The sequence below is a fragment of the Mustela nivalis genome, assembly GCF_964662115.1.
Source record: "Mustela nivalis genome assembly, chromosome: 16".
Lineage (NCBI taxonomy): Eukaryota > Metazoa > Chordata > Mammalia > Carnivora > Mustelidae > Mustela > Mustela nivalis.
The window spans coordinates 65,616,513-65,638,330 of NC_139035.1; the positions used below are offsets into that span (position 1 = coordinate 65,616,513).

Sequence of the window (21,818 nt, forward strand, 5' to 3'; positions counted from 1 at the left end):
ATTTTACATGTGCTTTCTTTCATCTTATCCATTAGATACAAACAAAATCCCTGGGAATTAGAAAAGGAAAATTATACTATCTTTATTTTCCATATTATAACATTCAGATTCAGAGAACAATTGTGATTTTCTTAATGTCATGGCTTAACCAGTGTTGGGCTGAAACCTAATTCCTAGTGCAATAAATGATTTCCCCATCATGTAATGCCCCAACGTCTAAGCCAGCTTCAGACTCAAGCACCTCCTCTTAAGCTGGACATAACCTTAAACAAAGAGAACCATCAGAGCTTTGGGACAAACAAGCCAAAGAAAGAGCAAGAGATAAAGGTTTTTTAGAGACTTTTGAGAACTATAAGTCATGAAGAGGAGAGCTAACCTCTAGGGACAGACGCTGTGCTATCTCCTTGGATCTTTGCAAGAGCCTTGAGAGGAACGTATTACCATGTCTGCTTTAATAAGAGAACATTTATACCCTGAGACATCAAACAAGTTGTCTAAGGGAACACACTTATATGGACAGATATTATCAGAAACTGTTATGGACTAAACATGTAGTGACACATTTGGCCCAAATGTGTGTGAAAACGTTCTGATTATAAAGTCTTAAGAGAAACCCCAGTCTTCCCAATCATTTTCCGAATAGCCAGCTGTACATCTTTGTTCCTAAGGCTGTATACCATAGGGTTCAACAGTGGGGTAATGATAGTATAGGTCACTGTCACCAGCCTGTCTTTGCCTGATGAATATTTGGCTGAGGGCCGAAGATAGACAGAGGAAGCACATCCGTAGTGGACAATGACCACAATAAGATGGGAGGCACAGGTGGAGAAGGCTTTCCGTTTGCCCTCAGCAGATGGGATCTTCAGAATGGTATGGACAATGAAGCCATAAGAAATACAGATGAAAATCAAGGGTACAAGAAGCACCAAGACTCCGCAGATGAAGATGACCAGCTCATTGATGTAGGTTTCAGCACAAGCAAGACGGATAACTGGTGAGATGTCACAAAAGTAGTGGTTGACTTTGTTGGGGCCACAGAAAGGGAGGCTGAAGACCAAAGTCGTTCCTACCAGAGATATTAGGAAGCCACTAACAATACAGCTTGCTGCCAGCTGTCCACACACCCTCCAGTTCATGAGAATGGGGTAGCGCAAAGGCTGGCAGATGGCAGTGTAGCGGTCATAACCCATAACTCCCAGAAGCAGGCAATTGGTGACAGCAAAGCCGAGGAAAAAGAACATCTGTGTGGCACAGCCCGTGAAGGAGAGTGTCCTGAGGACAGAGAGCAGGTTGATAAGCATCTTGGGCAGGATAACAATTGTGTAGAAGACTTCAGAGGTTGAAAGGACACAGAGAAAAAAGTACATGGGTGTGTGAAGGCTGCGGTCCAGGTGGATGACAGAGATGATGGTGAAGTTTCCACTCAGGATGATCAAATAGAGGCAGAGAAAAAGCACAAAAAGAACAGGCTGCAAGTCACCAAAGCTAGAGAAACCCAGCAGTAGGAACTCAGTGACCTGGGAAGAATTGGCCATGGAGAAGATGCTGTGGCACAAAGTCAGTGTGATCAGGTCCAGGGACTCCTGGGATGGAGGAATCAGAAAGACTTACTCTTCATAATAAAACCAACGCTAGTCTGGTGTGAATGGGAAATAAAGAGAAAAAAAGCATTATAGATTAACCAAAAGTTATCCTAAATCAGTATGTATCCACAGTGCTGTTTCTCTGCCGATGATTTTATCAGTGAGTCTGGGATTAGTGTTCACAGGAAGCCAGTACTTTCATCCCCCCCGCTCCACTCTTGCAGACTTATGTTCTCTCCATTTAATTCTTTGGTAACCTAAATTTCAAAAGAAACCTTATGTTAATTATGATTTTCCATGATCATAGTTTTATCCATATTGCTGATACATATATTCCATAAGCAATAGCACCAGTGTCCAAGGATATGCTTCTTACCTGCTTTCAATACATTCATCATCTAGGGAAACATCCTTGATCTGTCTTTATGCCGCTGGCTTCTGAAGAGTACAACTCCTTTTCTTTACTGACCGATGGCCCCATTTCCATGCAGTCGTTCATGAAAGGTTAATTTGGCTTAGAACTACTCCTTCTGTCTTAGAACCAGTTTGATGATTCCTCTGCCCACCCTTGTAGGACAGTAAGCCTGACTTCTCTTGTGGAAAACCCATGGCTGGAAGAATTTAGTTTTGATTCCACATTAGCTGGTTGCCCATTGGGTTTCATGTCTTATCCTTGATACACTCGACTTGGAGACTCACCAGACCGTCTTTCCCAGGATCCATCTCTGAATTGCTGAGTAGGCAGGCTCAGATAATATCCCTAATGTTTCTGGTAAGTTATTGTTTCTAGCGATAGATTATATGTATTTTAATCAAGATCATTCTTGTTCTCTTCCAACCCTTCTCCAGATCTATTCCTTCACAAGGATTCTGTGTCTCAGTAAACAGATCCAAAATCCTCCCCATCACGTAAATTCCGGAGACATCTTTAAACATGTGATTTTTCTCATCCTCACATGCAATCTATTTTTGATCTGCAATAAGTTTAGGATCATTTCTTCTTTTCTGTAAATTAGTTCTTGTCTGGGCATGACTGACAGACCTGCTAGATTATATTTTGTTCTACTCTAAGCCATCCTCCTTTGTGCCCTCAGAGCTGTCTTGTTACAGGACAAATCTTAACTCTGTTAACAAACCTAAATGACCCTTAAGTATCTGCAAACTTAAATCAATCATACTCTGTGTCTCGTATTTTTTCCCAAATGCAATAATACCCTTATTACCCCTATGCAATAATAATTAAAAAAAAAAACTGAAATCTTGACATTTGCAATGATGTGGATGGAACTAGAGGGTTTTACCCTAAGTGACATAAGACAATTATCATATACTCTCTCTGATATGAGGAATTTGAGAGGCAGGGTGGGGGTGGGGGTAAGGGAGAGAAAAATGAAGCAAGATGTGACCTGGGGGTAAACGAACCATAAGAGACTCATAATTTCAGGAAACCAGCTGAAGGTTGCTAGACGGGAGGTGGTGGGAGGGATAGGGAGGCTGGTTGTGGACATTGGGGAGGGTATGTTCTACACTGCTATGAACTGTGTAAGACTGATGATTCACAGACCTGTACCCCTGAAACAAATAATACATTATATGTTAATTTAAAAAAAGAAAGAAAATAAATAAAAGTCAAAATACCAGTTTTAAAAAAAATTACTGCTCTCTGACCATCAAGTGGTTTCCTCCTGAACTAACTAAACTTGTAATTTTCCATTTGAATAGTTAGTCTTAAAGACCTATGCAAATAACAAAGCTTCTATCATCATTTGCTCTTTTGCTTAGTCAAAGGTGTAGAAAATTTTAAAATGGGACTAAAATCAGGAGCTTTCTCTTCTATTTTGGTTGAAATAGAATTGCCCATCCGTGGACTTTATAAGTAAGAAACACACACCAAGGTCTTGACCGGGAACAGTCTCCCCTGGGGCTCTTCCTGAGATGCCATCTTCAACTTTCCAGTGTCCCAGTCTTCATCCTTTGAGTTTGCTCTTTCATAGGACCATCTCCAGAAAGAGCAGTGACCTGTCACCCAGGGAGGGTTGGGGTTTGTGTGGAAAGAAAGAAAGGCCATGTTACTGGGTGACCATGTTGTGACCCTCCCCCACTGCACTCACAAGACATCACCTACTTTCTCGAGTCATCCTTGGAATCTATGCAAGAATTGAAATTTGAAAAGAAATTCCTTATTAAAACAGACAAACAAACAAACATACTGTCTCTCCTTAACCTGGCTGAGGATGTTGCATAAAATATTTGGTGAATAGAAGAGCTTGGAAGGGAAGAATCTACAGATTCAGAGAAAAGCTTTGGGAAAATAAGGGCAGGGGAGAAAATAAATAAAATTGTGTAACTCAATCGTCTTCTTAACAAGTGGAAAAGTGAATTGATTTCTCATTACCTTGCTCAATGACTTCATGTGGAGGCGAAGCCAGTTCCTTAAGCTGGTTAAAAAGACAGCTAATTCTTCACCCCCAATTCCCTTTACAACTTTCTCCTCTAAATCTCCATCACACAGAAATTAAATTAAATATGTATAGTTTTCTTTTTTTTAAGTATATTTTAAAATATACTCAGAGACAGAGAGAGGGAGCGAGTACAAGCAGGGGAAGCGGCAGAAGAAGAAGCAGTCTCTCCACTGAGCAAAGAGCCTGATGCAGACTCTATCCCAAAACCCCTAGATCACGACCTGAGCTGAAGGCAGACCTTTAACCAACAGAGCCACACAGGCATCCCTGAAATACTTAGAGTTTTCTATATATGCTTTTGATTTTCAAGACTTCATGCTGAGAAAATGTGTGTGCAAGAGATAGAGACAGATACAGAAGACAGAATTAGGGAGAAAGAGACAGAAAGGGAGGGAGAGAGAAGGATAGAAAGAGAGAGAGGGAGAGAGAATGAGACAGAGAGAAAGTAGAGGCCTCCATACTCTCTTGCCTTCATCTAGGGCCCCCCCATTGTTCACATTTTTTTAAAGACACTAGTTGTTGAACTTTCTCTAATCTGTACAGGGGGAGTTTGTTGTTTGTACTATATGTAACATTTAGTGAATTTCAAGATTGTTTTCTGTGTCTTTATCAAAATACTCAACCTGCTGTGTACAAATTATTTCTTCCAGTAGACTGGAAAACCTCAGGAACAAAGACCAGACCTTAGTCACTATGAAAACTTACCCAATGTTTAAATTAATAAGATATAAGTGCTTGATGAATAAGTAAATCAAATAGTCCATTAATGAATTAGTAAGGATCCCAATTAGTTCCCTCTACAGCAGCTGGGTTCCCTTGGTACCACCACGTGCTCCTAAGTGAAAACACGGCCTGCGTTCTCTGTCCATTCCATGTTCTCTATAAATTTTCATTTTCATCCTTTCTCAGTCTCATACTGTATCCCCAAACTCACATGAAACAATCAAACTGAGTCTGTGGCCCTGCCTTCTTGTTGACCTCCATCTCCAGCCTCAAAGTTTTCACCATCCAGTTGTCTTTTCTGACATTTTATCACATTTCCCACTACTGATCAGGAGGGGAAAGTAAATCACTGAATCATGAAAAAACTCAATTTAAATTTTGACATACAAGAAATGACAGGATTGTCACCATTCTTCTCAATGTGGAAATCAAAGTCCCTAAATAAAAATAAAAATTTTGCAGTCCTTCAGATCAATGCTAGTGCCTGGTGGTATGCTGGCCTCTTCATTCTCAGACACTTCCTTGAATCTTCTATGAGGTTTTCTAGGTGAAACTTGCAAAATTGTCTTCCCTGTCATAATGTGCTAGAGTTCTTCTCTGGTTTTCCATCAACCATCTGAACCAATATAAGGAAACTGTCTGTACGACTCCACAGAAAGTATCACCTGTGCCTCTTCTCTATGGGTGGTTTAGCTCATGCCTCAATGAGCATCACCAAGGGTGTTTTTCCTTTCTGCACTGGCATGGCCTCAATGCCTTGTTGGTAATTGAGATCCCCTCCTCCACCGGGAGCTAATTACCGCATGGTGCCCAGTGCTTGTCCGTAATTTCCCCAGTTAGCAGGTGGAATGATAGTAATACACTAAGAGAATTTGTTGGTCAGAGAGAAGGCCGTTTTTAATACACCATGGTCATTAGTTGGTTTCCTCTTCAAAATTCTCTGGGGACTCATTAGGAAGCTGAACATTTTCTGGGCCCCATTTGTTAAAACAAACATCAATGGAGTTTGAGTTTCCCTACCTAATGACTCTAAATTTTCATTCTCCGGTTGGAGGAAAATGTAAATTTTGCAGTCTCATTTTTGACATCTGTAGGAGGGAAAGAAAGGGACGAACAAAGGACAGTCTACTAGAACGTCAGAGGCAGCCTAAGTGTTTCAGACTCATGGGAAACATACTCGTTCCTAGAGTGTACTGTGAGCATGATTAGTATCTGTTCAATAAACAAATAAACAAGGTAAATTTGGGTCATGGAGAAAAATATGGGGGTGCCCTGGTGGAGGTAAGTTTTAGCTTAGATGTCTCCCTTGATAGAATGTCCGCCTATTTTCAGATTGAGTATTATTCCCTCTCCCAGTGAATCCAGACACTTGGGCTGGAAATAGGACAAATGCTAGACATTGAGGGAAATGATAGAGAAGGACTAAAAATACGGAGATGGGAAATTATGCCCACGACTCACAAACCAAACAAGGGAGGAATCTGGATACTTGACAGTTTAATATTCAGACCAGGAGTATTAATGAACAACAAAAGACAGTAACAAAAAATATTTTGATGTTAACAACTATAATTCACAATGAAATTATTACAGATATGAATTTGCAACCCCCCCAAAACACAGCTGCAACCTTTGTAAGAGAGAAACTGTAAGATCTTTACAAAGAGACACAGTGATAATGGATAACTTTCCTAAATCACTCTGCTCAAACAAATCAGGATGAAAAATATCTCCAAGAGGTTAGGAGCCCTAAGGAGCAAAATAGTGAAGTATATCAGATAAGTATTTATTGGAATTTGTGTTCTAATGAAAGAGTACACATATTCTTATCAAGGCACATGAAGTATGTATGAATTTTGGCTGTGTATTAAGTCACAATAAAAATTTCAACCAAGGTCACAAACTAGTAAGAATAACAAACAATATTCTCAATCCCAGTGTAATAAAGTATGCAATGACTAACAGAGAAAAATGGCTTTTCTACCTGAGAATTTTAAAATCTATGAAATAATTGTTGGGTCAATAGGAAATCCAAGCAAAGTGAAATAAATTCTAGGAAATAGTATAAATTACACTCCATGTATCAGAATATGTGGATTAAGTTTAAAGTGAGCATGATAGGAAATTTCACAGAATAATTATATACATAAATAAACTTTAAAATATGTCATGTAGAAAGCATGAGGTCAGAAATAAAACATCGACTTAAAAGAAAATTCAAATGAAAGGTAATACAAACAACATTAAAAATAACAGTATGGGAGCGAAGCCCCATATTGTTGGCTGTTGCATCCATTCATTTACATGAACGTTAGCTTTTTGAAAACAATTGACAAGACAGATAAAATATACAAACTACTACTATATGAACCATAAATTTTTAAAAAAAGCAAAAAATATGCATAATATAAAATGACAGAGGAGAAAACCATTATAGGAATTTTCATATCTCAAAATATTTTGTAAATATTTTACAAAGAATTTTGAAAGTTTAGAAGAAGTGAATGATTTTGTAGAGTACTAAATTCCAGATATGATCCATTAAAAACAAAAATGACAATTCAGGAGAATTTTCTTGAAAGAAATTTAAATTATTATCACAAATAGACACTGTGCCTGTATTATTTCACAAAATTTCAACTAAACTTCAAACATGAAATGATCTCAACCTAACATTCAAAGAACTCAGTAAAATCTTCTTTAAGAAAAAGAGAAAAACCTGCTTAAATCTTTAAATCACAAAAGTTAAAAAATCTTGCAGCTATATCGATAAAATGCAAAAACAAATTAAACAGAGAAAAATTATACCACTGAATGAAAAAATTGGAAACTAAGTTTAAAGATATTAACAGATTCTATGATTAGTGGATAATCAATGATTTGTATAAAATGAAATATTTATTTGCAACATAGACACAACTAAAAATATTAGAAAACAATAGGTAATTTCTCAAAGATTATAAAAATGTTGATAAAAACCTATGACAAAGTGATGGATAAAAACTAAAACTCTAAAGTAGGAAATGGATGTAGACATACAGTTGATAAAATAAAAGGCATACAATTCACTGAATAGTTAATTATTTTTTTTTAAGATTTTATTTAGGGGCACCTGGGTGGCTCAGTGGGTTAAAGCCTCTGCCTTCGGCTCAGGTCATGGTCTCAGGATCCTGGGGTCAAGCCCCATATCCGGCTCTCTGTTCCACGAGGAGCCTGCTTCCTCCTCTCTCTCTCTCTGCCTGCCTCTCTGCCTACTTGTGATCTTTGTCAAGTAAATAAATAAAATCTTTTAAAAAAAGATTTTATTTATTTATTTGACAGACAAAATCACAAGTGGTCAGAGGCTTTAACCCACTGAGCCACCCAGGTGCCCTGAATATGTAAAATTTAATTTTAATGAATCAATTTAATTAAAAGGATATGAAATCTGGCCCATTACCCTTCGAAGGGCTGACTTGAACTCCTTATTCCTCAGACTGTAAATCATTGGATTGAACAGTGGAGTGAGGATGGTGTAGGACACAGATATGAGGGTGTCCTGACTTGACGAGTAGCTGGACTTGGGCCTTAAGTAGATGAAAGAGGCACAGCCGTAATGCACAGTTACCACAATGAGATGGGAGGCACAGGTGGAGAAGGCCTTGTACCTGCCGGTGGAGGATGGGATCTTCAAAATGGCAGAAATGATGCGGATGTAAGAGACCAAGATAAGTAGCAGGGGAATGACCAAGACGAATACACCAATCATGAAAATGACCAACTGACTGAGGCGGGAGTGGTGGGATGCCACCTTGAGGACAGGGGCGATGTCACAGAAGAAATGATGGAGCTGGTTGGAGGAACGGAAGGGCAAGTGAAATACTAGGGAGGTGATAATCTGTGCAATAGTAAAGCCACAGGCACAGGCAGCGCCCACTAGTCCCACACACACCCGGGGTCCCATGAGCTCCGTGTAGCGCAGAGGGTTACAGATGGCCACGTAGCGGTCATAGCCCATGGCTGCTAGCAGGAAGGAGTGAGAACAGCCAAGGAAGAGGAAGGTGAACATCTGGATGGCACAGCCCAGGAAGGAGATGGTCTTCTTCTGGGCCAGCAGGTCCACCAGCATCTTGGGTACAATGACGAATGTGTAGCAGGTCTCAGAGCAGGAGAGGACGGCAAGGAAGAAGTACATGGGGGTGTGAAGGGCTCTGTCCAGCACGATGGTGGAAATGATGATGGCATTGGTGCCCAGCGTGAACAGGTAGATGGGCAGGAAGGCTATGAAGAGCAGCCGCTGCAGCCCAGCCAGAGAAGAGAAGCCAAGGAAGACGAACTCCCTCACCAGGGTCTCATTACCCTGCTCCATGCAGAGCGCCTCCAAAGAGGAGAGTCAGGGACAGCGACAGAGGCCAGGATCCAGGAAGGAGAGTAGAAGTGTGTGGGAAAATCAGCACAAACTCTGTAGGCGGGCAAGTCCTTCATTCACCCTCAGAAAGTCTGCCAAGAAAAGAATTAAGGCTAAATATACAACCGAGGATTGGACAGCCACTTAGGAGACTTCTCTGAGACTAAGACCATGGTATCTCTCTAGCCAAGGATTAAGGATCTGTCTCACTGGTTTTACTTGTATCTTACTTAGGGATTACCATATTTGTCTTTTCACTAGCATTCCAAGAAACTAGCTCTCCAAAAGTGAAAAAAAAAAAATATATATATATATATATATGTTTAATTTCAGCCATCTGAACTCATTCAGAATGTGGAAAGAATGAGAGGTGTTCAGACACTATGTGTGAACCTGTTTATCCAACATAAAATGGGAAGGGAAAGGAACAGTCCTCCAGCAAACATGTGAGAGGAACTGTGTTTGTTGGTGACTTCTTACATGCTAGATATGTGGTAAGACCATCATAAACCCATGGCAGTAACCAAAGCATTAAGGAAAAACAAAAACAAAAACAAAAATCCTTTGGTGTTACTTCTGACAGACTGACTAATGAGTAATTAAGGACATTCTTGGAGGCTCCACTCTGGAGTCCTGAGCAAAGTGCGGGACAGATGACAACACTAGTTTAAAGAAGAACATCCCCTATTCCAGGAAAAGATGAGTCACTAGCATGGAAGAAAGAGACTCATTACCTTTGCAGTATTTGTAGCTCACCTCCCCTTTCCCATTTTCTGTGTCTCAGAGAAACTCAGAGAACAGAGTTTTCCAAAAATGGCTCAGAGCTCACAAAACATGAGAAAGAATGGGACGACTGGTCAAGTGTTCCAAATTCTAGTACCCTGCCATAAATCACAGACTCTGTATTATATATTGTCATATCAACAATATTTCTTTTTCTTTCTTTCTTTCTTTCTTTCTTTTTTTAGAATTTCATTTTGGGGTTTGTTTATTTATTTGTTTATTTATTTATTTATTTATTCATTTTTATTTTTAGCGTAAGAGTATTCATTGTTTTTGCACCACACCCAGTGCTCCATGCAATCTGTGCCCTCCCTAATACTCACCACCTTGTTCCCCCAACCTCCCACCCCCCGCCCCTTCAAGACCCTCAGGTTGTTTTTCAGAGTCCATAGTCTCTCATGGTTCACCTCACCTTCCAATTTCCCTCAACTTTCTTCTCCTCTCCATCTCCCATGTCTTCCATTTGTTATGCTCCACTTTTGAATATTCTGCAACACAGTCCCCAAGCTGCAGAAAGGATTTTTTCTTGTCATTTTTAGGACTAATATCAGATAATTTTTTCATGGGTGTATTTCCCAATTGTCCATGCCTGGGAACTAAAAAAAGTGTTCTTTGTAAGCAAAATCTACTAGCCTTTATTTATTGGTCTCATCCAGTCTTTATTTACACACTTTCAGGGGCACCTGGGTGCCTTAGTCAGTAAGTGTCTGCCTTTGGCTCATGATCCCAGGGTCCTGGGATTGAGTACTGCATCAGTCTCTGTTCTACAGAGAGCCTGCTTCTCCCTCTCCCTCTCCCTGCCACTCTGCCTACTTGGGCTTTCTCTCTGTTGAATAAATAAATAAAACCTTTAAAAATATTTTAAAAACTATTTTATTTACATACTTTTCAGTATATTTATATACTTGTACATCATTTTCTCTTCAGGAATCATTTGCATCTGCTACCAGAATTTTTCATTTTTACATTCTTCTAGCTAATAGCAAATCTTAGATTTCTAGATTTAAGTTAAATGATGAGATCTTTTTCTTTTAAAGATTTATTTATTTGAGAGAGAGGGAGAGAGAGTGCACAAGTGGTAGGGGCAGGGAGAAGTAAAGAGAATCTTAAGATGTGCATCTCCATCTCCTAACCCCCAAATTATAACTTTAGTCAAAACCAAGAGTCAGATGTTTAACCTACTTTACCATCTGCATGCCTCAAATGATGGGATATCTCTGAAGCTCATGGTATCTGTTCCTAGAAAATGGAGATTAAAATTTTTGTTCTTTCTTATTAGTTAGCAACTGGTCCTAAGCTTAAATAGATATAACTAAAAACTTATTTGAAATCAATATGCATATACTCACATTGGCTGGTATGAAAGCTCTTTAACAAATAACAGGGATTTGTCATTTTTTAACTATCAAGATAGTTCTGTTAAATATAAAGTATATATTTATCATGTCTATCCCCATTATATAAATATATATGTGTACAATAGCTGTATGTTTTCTATATTTAGGAAAAAAATTGAATGAGATAGTGTACATACATACACCCTCACCAGGACAAAGGGATTTCTGTATTTCAAGACAATGAGGCAAATCTATATTTATACACATTGCTTGTCCTTGTCTTGGCACTTTCCAAATATTTTTCTGGGTTTCCATTCACCTAATGCACATCCAATTCCCACCATATCCTGACTCCACTGAGTATATCATATGGATTAGGCCACAGAGGCTGAAATTCTCTCGATTCTGAAGGTGTACCTGTATCTACCCAAATCCAGAACTACTGTGTAAATGATTTGTCACTCAGACCCGTGAAACAGCTGATTTCAGTTATGTGGACATTTTTCTTACATACTATTAATATTACCCCACCATCTAAATGGATTGTGTTATTGATATATTTGCCCTTTTGTGATATATGGGAACCCAGAAACACAGTCCATCTGGGGAAGCAGCGCTCATCTGCTCCAGATAACATCAGAGACCACTACAGTCTGATAAATATGTACCCTGAATAGAAAGATACAAGAGCAGAGAAATGAAAAGATCTTCCAGCCAAATACCCACAGGCTATAAAAGTCAAGAAAAAGATCCCTCTGTGATTCATGAGAAGAACTCTATGTTAAGTAGCTTTGAGTAACTTTGACCAAGACACTTCATTTAAGACACACATAAAGTAAGGATATTCCATCACCTTACTTTAAAACTAAGGGGCTAGGGGGGCGCCTGGGTGGCTCAGTGGTTAAGCCGCTGCCTTCGGCTCAGGTCATGATCTCAGGGTCCTGGGATCGAGTCCCGCATCGGGCTCTCTGCTCAGCAGGGAGCCTGCTTCCTCCTCTCTCTCTCTCTCTGCCTGCCTCTCTGCCTACTTGTGATTTCTCTCTGTCAAATAAATAAATAAATAAAAAATCTTTAAAAAAAAAAAAGAAAGAAAAAAAACTAAGGGGCTAGGGTAAGCAACAAGTGTTATAATTTGACCAGAGGCATGGAAAAGTACTTAAGCAGAAGTTCCTTGAACACTACCTTACAAAAGGAGTTTTGCTTAGGGTGAGAGTGAAGTTTAGATCCCAAGAGTCTTTTCAACTCAGGGAGTCCAAGATTCTCTAAATGATGATCCCTAAAGTGCCCTTATATTTGAGAAGCTTTGGAGGACATTCAGGTTTCAATTCTAGGAGATGATATTTGCATACCCTATTTCCCTCATTCCTTAGATACCCCACTGAGATATAATATACTCTGGATTTAAATAGTGTCTTGGCATAGGAGGCCTTCAAAAGGGGGCAAATCTACATGTTTTTCCAATGCAAAACTTTTGAGATACCCAGATGCTTTCTTAAGGAAAACATCAATCAATAAACCAAGAAAAATTACATAGACAGCAATGGAGATCAAAGAAGTAAAATTTTTATCTTCTTTTATAAACACAAAAAACCTGAACTTCTCCTATTAAAATGGAGTCTGAACATTGGATTTCAGTAATAACTAAAAGGAGACTTCATGAGTACACGGCAGAGAGAGAAGTGGAGATTCGGGATCTGTTTCTTTCAATCCCTGAGTCAACCAGACAGAAAGAAGAGAAAAGAAAATCTATCTGGGAACCAAATTGACCTAATCTGATCATTATGAAAATTCATGGAACTCTACTAGGGAGCACACCTAATCACTCTTCGGACCTCAAGTTAAAAGTAGCCCCTGATTCTCCTTCTCACTTACAGAAACGGCCCTCGGTGATCTCCTTGAGGAGCTTGATGTTCACAAGCTCTACCCATCACTCAGGTTCACACCGCACAGAGCCCAAGGCTACATCGATATTCCTGTTGTCCTATCAGCACCTACATCACTCTCCTCCTTTCAGTTCAGACAGAAGGAGCTATTCAGTATCTGGAATCCTTGACAAGTAGATTCTAAGCCAAAGATTGGAAACTGAAGAAATGACACCAGAAGAGAGTGAATCTGCCCTGAATAGAAGCTCTCATCTCCATCAATAGAGCAAGCCTCTGCCACCCATCAGGACCCTGGGTCAAACTCACTGTCTGTAGAAGCTCTGGTGACCAGCATGCAGTGTGGTTATCAGAAGCATGTCCTTGATTGTTGGACTCTTGAGGCTAGTTCTACTACTGGAGATGTTGTCTTGGGGTTAATTAGATATCAAGTCTATTTTGGAGAATTAATGTCACCATGTTCTCAAAGGTAGCCTTTTCTGGGGAACCTGGGGAGAAGGAGCCAGGAGCATAATTAGCCTGAGTCTAAAATGGAAGTTGAGTCTGTGCGTGATGGATTCTGTGGGGGAAATCACCAGAATTGAAACTATATTCCACAGACCAAGTGGGAATGTTTCATTGAATTTTAAGTCAGGAATATTGTATATCAGCCTAGTGATTCTCAACTTCAGTATTGCTAAGAGTCAAAGGAGGGCTTAATTACAAATTTATCTTCTCAGGTACTTGTCTATATACATTCTCATTAGGGACATTGAGATACTCTGACAAAACCTGAATTTTAACATGCGTCGTCAGTCTAATGAACTCTATCATTCAATTGCTTTCTGTCTACAAATGCTTTTTTTAGTAGAGTGACTTAACATAAATTTCTCCCTTTTATCCAAGCAAGTCCAAAATGAGTAAAATCCAGTTCAGTTCCCAGCATGAATCATGAAGGCAACCGATAGTCACATTTCTGAAGTCTACATGGAAGAATAAGGCAATTTTGAAAAAGATGGGTCATACTGAGGCTCACTCTTCTCAGGAATAAGGTGGCTCAGTAGTAACAAAGAGCACGCTGTGGGAGCAAAGAGAGATAAATAGTACAGACAGACAGAGAGGAGAGCTCAGAAATGCATCTGTGCATTTTTGGCAACACAAATGACCTCACATGTCAGGAAGAAAACCATGATTGTTTAGTGAATAATACTGGGAAAAGGGCTCCCTCTTTGGACCTCATCACTCAAAGGAGGTGTCCTGGTAGAATAAAGACATTTCTTCCTGAAGTCTCAGTAGGAGCACTGAGTGTGTGACTATTCCTGATTGAGCCCTGTGAGTCTACCCCGTCTTCCAAGTAAGGTGCTGTGCCCACTCCCCAGCACCAACCATGTGTGAGTCTGGGAATCAGTGGGAAAGGAGTTGGACACCCCTCCTTCCATTACACCCTGAATGACTGACACATACAAGGTTGAGTTTTACAGTTCAGAGGCATTATTTCTCAAGAGTGTTGCCTCTGACAGGAAACACAAAACTGGAAATTGAGGCTTGCCTTTGGCCATTTCAGTCTACTTTGTTCTACTGTACAGGTGATCTGCAGGCAAAATGGGTCTTGTTACACTAGCTAGAGTAATTGTCCTATTTTTTTGTGATTGCTACAGCATTGATTTTACTTTTCTGACAAACCTCCTTGATATAAGAATTTAAATTTAACTTATAGTTGTATATCTACAGATAGATGATTTTTGTGACTGTGCTATAGTTGTGTATCTACAGATAGATAATTTTTGTACCCTTTAGCATGAGGAACACAGCTAAATCTTTCAATGAATATGCAGATTTTTGAAAGGTACATTATTTTAAGTTTTTAGATTTTCAGGTCCAGAGGTTATGTATCATTTGTTTTCCATCCAAGTATATTGACTGCCTTGATGATTGAGCCAATAGATTTTTTTTCCCTCTCTTTAAAACATTCCAATTATTTTCATTTTTTATTTTAAAATGTTTTATAACTTCACAAAAGTTGCACATATTTAAGGCATATAATGTGATGTTTCATATATGTATGTATTGTGAAATGATTATTACAATAAAACTATTTATCATACCAATCACATCACTAAGTTGTGATATGTGTGTGAGGGGACAACACTAGTGATCAACGGACTCAACAAATTTAAACTATACAATACAGAGTTACTGTATATAGTTACCATGCTATACATTAGACCTCTGGGACTTATCCATTCTTTGTAACCAAACTTTTTCTCTCCCTTGTTCTCCCTAATGGCCATCACTGCATTTCGCCTCCCTCCAACCCTAGCTGCCACCATTCTAGTCTCTGCTTTTATGAATTTGCCTTTTTTGATTCCACATGATTATGTGTTTTTTTTTTTTTGTGGATGTCTTTTTTCACTCAGCACAGTGTCCTCCAGATTCATGTACATGTCGTCACAAATGGGAGAATTTCCCTCTTTCTCATTATTGGGTAATATTATATACACACACACACACACACACACACACACATATGTATATATACATATATGTATGTTACATATTTATATAAAACATATATTTATATATATAAATACAATTTCTCTACCTATTCATTCATCAATAATTATAATATAGCTGTGGGTTTTTCATATATGGCCCTTATTCTGTCAAACAAATTCCTATCTACCCAATTTGTTAAGAGTTTTAATCATGAATAGGATGGTGTATGTTATCAAATGATTTTTTTGCATTTTTATTCTGGTCATTTTAATTTTTTTTCTCTCCTTCTGTTAGCACAGTCTACCACGTTGATTGATTTGAATACCTTGAACTGTCTGAATCTCAAGTTGGAAAACAGTTTAAAATAAAAAATGAAAATAATTGGAATGTTTTAAAGAGAGGGAAAAAAAATCTATTGGCTCAATCATCAAGGCAGTCAATATACTTGGATGGAAAACAAATGATACATAACCTCTGGACCTGAAAATCTAAAAACTTAAAATAATGTACCTTTCAAAAATCTGCATATTCATTGAAAGATTTAGCTGTGTTCCTCATGCTAAAGGGTACAAAAATTATCTATCTGTAGATACACAACTATAGCACAGTCACAAAAATCATCTATCTGTAGATATACAACTATAAGTTAAATTTAAATTCTTATATCAAGGAGGTTTGTCAGAAAAGTAAAATCAATGCTGTAGCAATCACAAAAAAATAGGACAATTACTCTAGCTAGTGTAACAAGACCCATTTTGCCTGCAGATCACCTGTACAGTAGAACAAAGTAGACTGAAATGGCCAAAGGCAAGCCTCAATTTCCAGTTTTGTGTTTCCTGTCAGAGGCAACACTCTTGAGAAATAATGCCTCTGAACTGTAAAACTCAACCTTGTATGTGTCAGTCATTCAGGGTGTAATGGAAGGAGGGGTGTCCAACTCCTCTCCCACTGATTCCCAGACTCACACATGGTTGGTGCTGGGGAGTGGGCACAGCACCTTACTTGGAAGACGGAGTAGACTCACAGGGCTCAATCAGGAATGGTCACACAACCTGAGTGTCTTGAAGGGGTTGGGGGTAGGAAGTTGGGGGAACAAGGTGGTGGGTATTAGAGAGGGCATGTATTGCATGGAGCGCTAGGTGTGGTGCAAAAACAGTGAATACTGTTATGCTGAAAAGAAATTAAAAAAAAAAGTATTAATGGCTATAAACTTTCCTCTTAATGCTGCTTTTACTGTATCCCATACATCTTACTATATTGTATTTTCATTTTTGTTTGTCTCAAGATATTTTTTTTAAATTCCCTTTTGAGTTCCTCCTTGACACAATGATTAGGAGTGTGTACTGTTTAGTTTCCATATTAGTGAATTTTCTCTCTCTCTTCCTTTTTTTTTACTGTTACTGATTTCTGGTTTCATTCTATTGTAGTCAGAAAAAATACTTTGAATGATTTTGCTCTTGAATTTGTTAAGACTTGTTTTGTGACCTAACAAGTGATCTATCTGAGAGGATGTTTCATGTGCACTTGAAAAGAAAGTGTATTCTTCTGGTATTGTGTTGGAAGTTCTGTGTATGTCTGTTAGATCTATTTGTTCTATACTGTTGTTCCATTCTTCTGTTTCTTTACCAAGTTTCTGTCTGTATGCTCTTTTTATAGAGGGTGGGATATTGAAGTCTCCTACTATTATTTGATTACTGTCTGTTTTCCCTTCAGATCTGTCAATATTTGTTTTATATGTTTAGGTGATTTGATGTAAGATGCATATATATTTATATTGTTATACCATCCTGTTAAATTGACACTTTTATCATTATACAATGATGTTTGTCTCTTGCAAGATTTTTTTAAAATTTATTTTCAGCATAACAGTATTCATTGTTTTTGTACCACACCCAGTGCTCTACGCAATCCGTGCCCTCTATAATACCCACCACCTGGTTCCCCCAACCTCCCACTCCCGCTGCTTCAAAACCCTCAGATTGTTTTTCAGAGTCCATAGTCTCTCATGGTTCACCTCCCCTTCCAATTTCCCCCAACTCCCTTCTCCTCTCTAACTCCCCTTGTCCTTCCTCCATGCTATTTGTTATGCTCCACAAATAAGTGAAACCATATGATAATTGACTCTCTCTGCTTGACTTATTTCACTCAGCATCATCTCTTCCAGTCCCATCCATGTTGCTACAAAAATTGGGCATTCATCCTTTCTAATGGAGGCATCCTACTCCATAGTGTATATGGTCCACATCTTCCTTATCCATTCCTCTGTTGAAGGGCATCTTGGTTCTTTCCACAGTTTGGTGACTGTAGCCATTGCTGCTATAAACATTGGGGTACAGATGGCCCTTTATTTCACTACATCTGTATCTCTGGGGTAAATACCCAGTAGTGCAATTGCAGGGTCATAGAGAAGTTCTATTTTTTAATTTCTTGAGGAATCTTCACACTGTTCTCCAAAGTGGCTGCACCAACTTGCATTCCCACCAACAGTGTAAGAGGTTTCCCCTTTCTCCACATTCTCTCCAACACATGTTGTTTCCTGTCTTGCTAATTTTGGCCATTCTAACTGGTATAAGGTGATATCTCAATGTGGTTTTAATTTGAATCTCCCTGATGGCTAGTGATGATGAACATTTTTTCATGTGTCTGATAACCATTTGTATGTCTTTATTGGAGAAGTGTCTGTTCATATCTTCCGCCCATTTTTTGATATGATTGTCTGTTTTGTGTATGTTAAGTTTGAGGAGTTCTTTATAGATCCTGGTTATCAACCTTTTGTCTATACTGTCATTTGCAAATATATTCTCCCATTCTGTGGGTTGCCTTCTTATATGTCCTTTCTGATATGAAGAGCAATCTCTGTCCTTTTCTTGGTTATCATTTTCATGGAATCTTTTTCTATCCCTTCACTTTTACCTGTGCATGTCCTAAAAGCAAAAGCAAGTCTCTTATAGGTAGGATATTGTTGGTTGTTGTTTTTTTGTTTGTCTGTTTTTTTGTTTTTTGTTTTTTGTTTTTGTTTTTGTTTTTCAATTCATTCAGCAGCTCTGTCTTCTGTTGGATGATTTATTCCATGGAAATTTAAAGTGACTAGGAAAAGACTTACTCTTGCCCTTTGATTCATTGTTTTCTGACTGTTTTGAAGCTGGTTTCTTCCTTCCTTTCTTCCTCTCTTGCTGTGTTCTTTTGTGAGTACTATTTCTTTAAGGAAAAAAGAGTCACTATTACAGGGTAGTGAAGAGTTTGTGTGGAATCTAAAAGAAGTGGCAATATGTCTTTTATTACTTCATATACAAAGGCAAATTTTGATTGAAACAACCTATTTAGGCAAAGCTACCCAATTCTGTAGGAAATTTTGAGGTGCTAACGAGGTTCACAAGAATGTTCACTAGGTGAAAGAAAACAATCATAAATAACTACGATAGTCTTTTTTTAATTTTTTTATTTTTTTTAATAACTACGATAGTCTTGTAATGAATTCCAGAAATGAGGATTATAGTAGCTGTGTTTTATTTTCTTGTTTGCTTAATTATTTATATATTTGTGTATGTTAACCATTTCCCTCCTCTTTTGATATGCTGGTTTATATAAGGTATCTTGCTGGTGGTAAACATCATAATTCAATTCTTATGGAAAGACCATCAAGGAATATTTAACCTGTGACACTCTGTGTTTCCCTTTTATAAAGATAATGGGGGCACTCTTTGTGTAAGACTTGCATCAAATTAGTTACTATCATTTCAGAATGTAAACATGAAAAGACGGGTATGTATGGATGTTGAATATCCAAATGGGGAAACCGTGCTGGTTATATTTTGTTGACACTTGATAGCATACTTATACTTCTCTGATTCTCTTTACTGTACTCTTCTATAAGGACAGAAATCCTCAAAATCCTGGAGTCTTTACAGTTTCCTTGTGTCAGGGAGAAACAATTCCTGAAAGATCCTTCTAACTGGATTCAGAAGTGGACATAAGACAGATTAACAGGAGAAAATCAATTAAAATTAATAGGTGTAGATATGGAGAATCTGCATAGACATAAGGAATTCCAAACATAGGCAAAATGAGGTATGTGGGTCATTCTGACCTAAGAAGAGTGGGTAGGGTTCTGGGTTTCAGAGGAAAAGAATGGACTTCATTGGGTGATAAAAAGAGCAGATGTATGGTAATTAGATGTTTGTCCTACCATGTCAATGGGTCACTCAGATAAAATTTGTCTGCTAATAAACTATATTTTGGGGAAAAAAACCAATTTAGATTATTCTGTGTGGTTAAGGGAGGACAAAAGTTTGTCTTGAGCCCACAGGTTCTCAAGTGCCTTCAAATCAAAGTAACCCACATACCAAAGTGTCACATCTTGCAGAGTGGCAGAGGAGGCTCTCCTAAATCCCTTCACTTGCCAGGAAAATTTGAGATATATTTAGAAGTGCACAGATAATGGAAGAGAAAGAGATTTTTCTGGAAGCATGTTATGCAAGCACTTGCCAAGTGGTAGATAGAAGCTTTTACCCTTGGCTTTTGGATTTCCTGAGCATCACTCATCAGATACAGTTTGGTGAGTTTGGAAAAAATGTATACATCCAAGTGACAGCCACCCAGTCAAGTTATAGAATGTTTCTACAACTTCCCAAAGGTCTTTCTATCCATTTGTGGTTGACCTCCCCCAGCCCTGTCCCCAGAAAAATACTAATCTTGCTTCTGGTTGAATGGCTTGATCTTTTCCATAATTCCATACAAGTGAAATCAGAGTATGTTCATTTGTATGTCTTACTTCTTTCACTGAGCATAGTTTTTGAGATTTACTCATGTTGTTACATTCATCAACTTTCTGTTTATTGCTTAATAACATTCCATTTAGAAATATACCACAATTTATTCATCTGTTGAACTGTTCGGGGACATTTTGATTATTTCCACTTTGAGGCTAATCCGAATAAAATGATTATGAAATGAGTCTCCAATTCATTGGAGATATAGATACTCATTTATCTTTGGTATCTATGAAAGCAATGGCTGTGCCGTCTGGTAGAGGTCAACTTAACTGCTTATAAATGGGCAGACTGTTTTCCAGAAAGGTTGTATGGTAACTAATTTCCACCAGCAATGTAGGAGGGATCCTGCACTCCCACATCCTCACTGTGGCATTTACTGCCCATCTTGTCATTATCCCACATGGATGGTGACATCTCACAGTACTTTTATTATGCATTTACTTGAAGACTTAGTATGTTGGGCAGTCTTTCAGGTGTTTTTGGCTAGTTGTAATTTCTTGTTAATTAAGTTTGTGTACAAAGCTTTGATGATATTTTCATTAACAGGTTTATCTTCCTTGTTTTCCTTTGCGAGACATAGTTCTGTATGCTGTATACAAGTTTTTTACTAGGTATAACTTTTGCAAATGCGTTCTCCTACTCCTTTTAATTTTATTAATTATGGCTTCATTATAATAGTTTTAATGAAACATAACTTGCAAACATTTATTTACATTTTAAAGTATACCATTCAATAGTTGTCTGCATAATCAGAATTGTGCACTCATCAACATTATCTAACTTTAGAACAGCAACAATTCTAATGTTTATGAAGTTCAATTTATCACCTTTTTCTTTTTATACTTCATGTTCTCTGCCTCCTGTTTAATAAATATTTGCACTCCGAGTTGCAGTTTTTCTGTTTTTTTTTTCTGAAAATTGTTATAGCATTTGACATTTCTAGTTAAATTGTGCATGACTTTTGGTAAAAGTCAAGATTTGTATTTTTTAATATGTGCATCCAGTATGGAAATCACAGTACATTGAAAGGACTACACTTTCTTCATTATAAAGCATTAACATCATTGCTGAAAACTGATTGGCAATAAATGCATGGTACTATCTCCATATTATTCATTCTGTCCCATTGATTCATGGGCTTAGTCTTTTGCCTTATAACTGGGATAGTTATGCTCTAAAGCATGTCTTTGTCTCTGGTTCATCTGTATCTAAATTGTGCTCATTGTGTGTGATTTTAAAAAATTAATTATTTAATATGTGGAATCTTAAACAAAACAAAACTAAACTAACTAACAAACAAACTAAAAGAAACAGAAACTGACACATGAACACAGACAATATACGGGTGGTTGCCAGAGGATGGGGGTGGGGGTCGGCAATATCGGTGAAGGGATTTAAGAGACACAAACATCCCAT

The 21,818-nt window shown here is 38.1% G+C and overlaps 2 protein-coding genes across 2 annotated transcripts; both read right to left on the reverse strand.

The window, feature by feature from the left end:
* Positions 1-593: 593 nt before the first annotated feature.
* Positions 594-1,535, reverse strand: LOC309850241 (olfactory receptor 10R2-like; the record flags this gene model as incomplete). The annotated part of the gene is made up of 1 exon (XM_082703922.1): positions 594-1,535. The coding sequence occupies one exon, from the start codon at positions 1,533-1,535 to the stop codon at positions 594-596; it is 942 nt and encodes a 313-aa protein (XP_082560048.1).
* A 6,639-nt stretch (positions 1,536-8,174) lies between these two features.
* On the reverse strand, positions 8,175-9,116 carry LOC309850239 (olfactory receptor 10K1; the record flags this gene model as incomplete). The annotated part of the gene is made up of 1 exon (XM_082703920.1): positions 8,175-9,116. One exon carries the CDS (start codon positions 9,114-9,116, stop codon positions 8,175-8,177), a length of 942 nt encoding a protein of 313 aa, XP_082560046.1.
* Between the last annotated feature and the right edge of the window lie 12,702 nt (positions 9,117-21,818).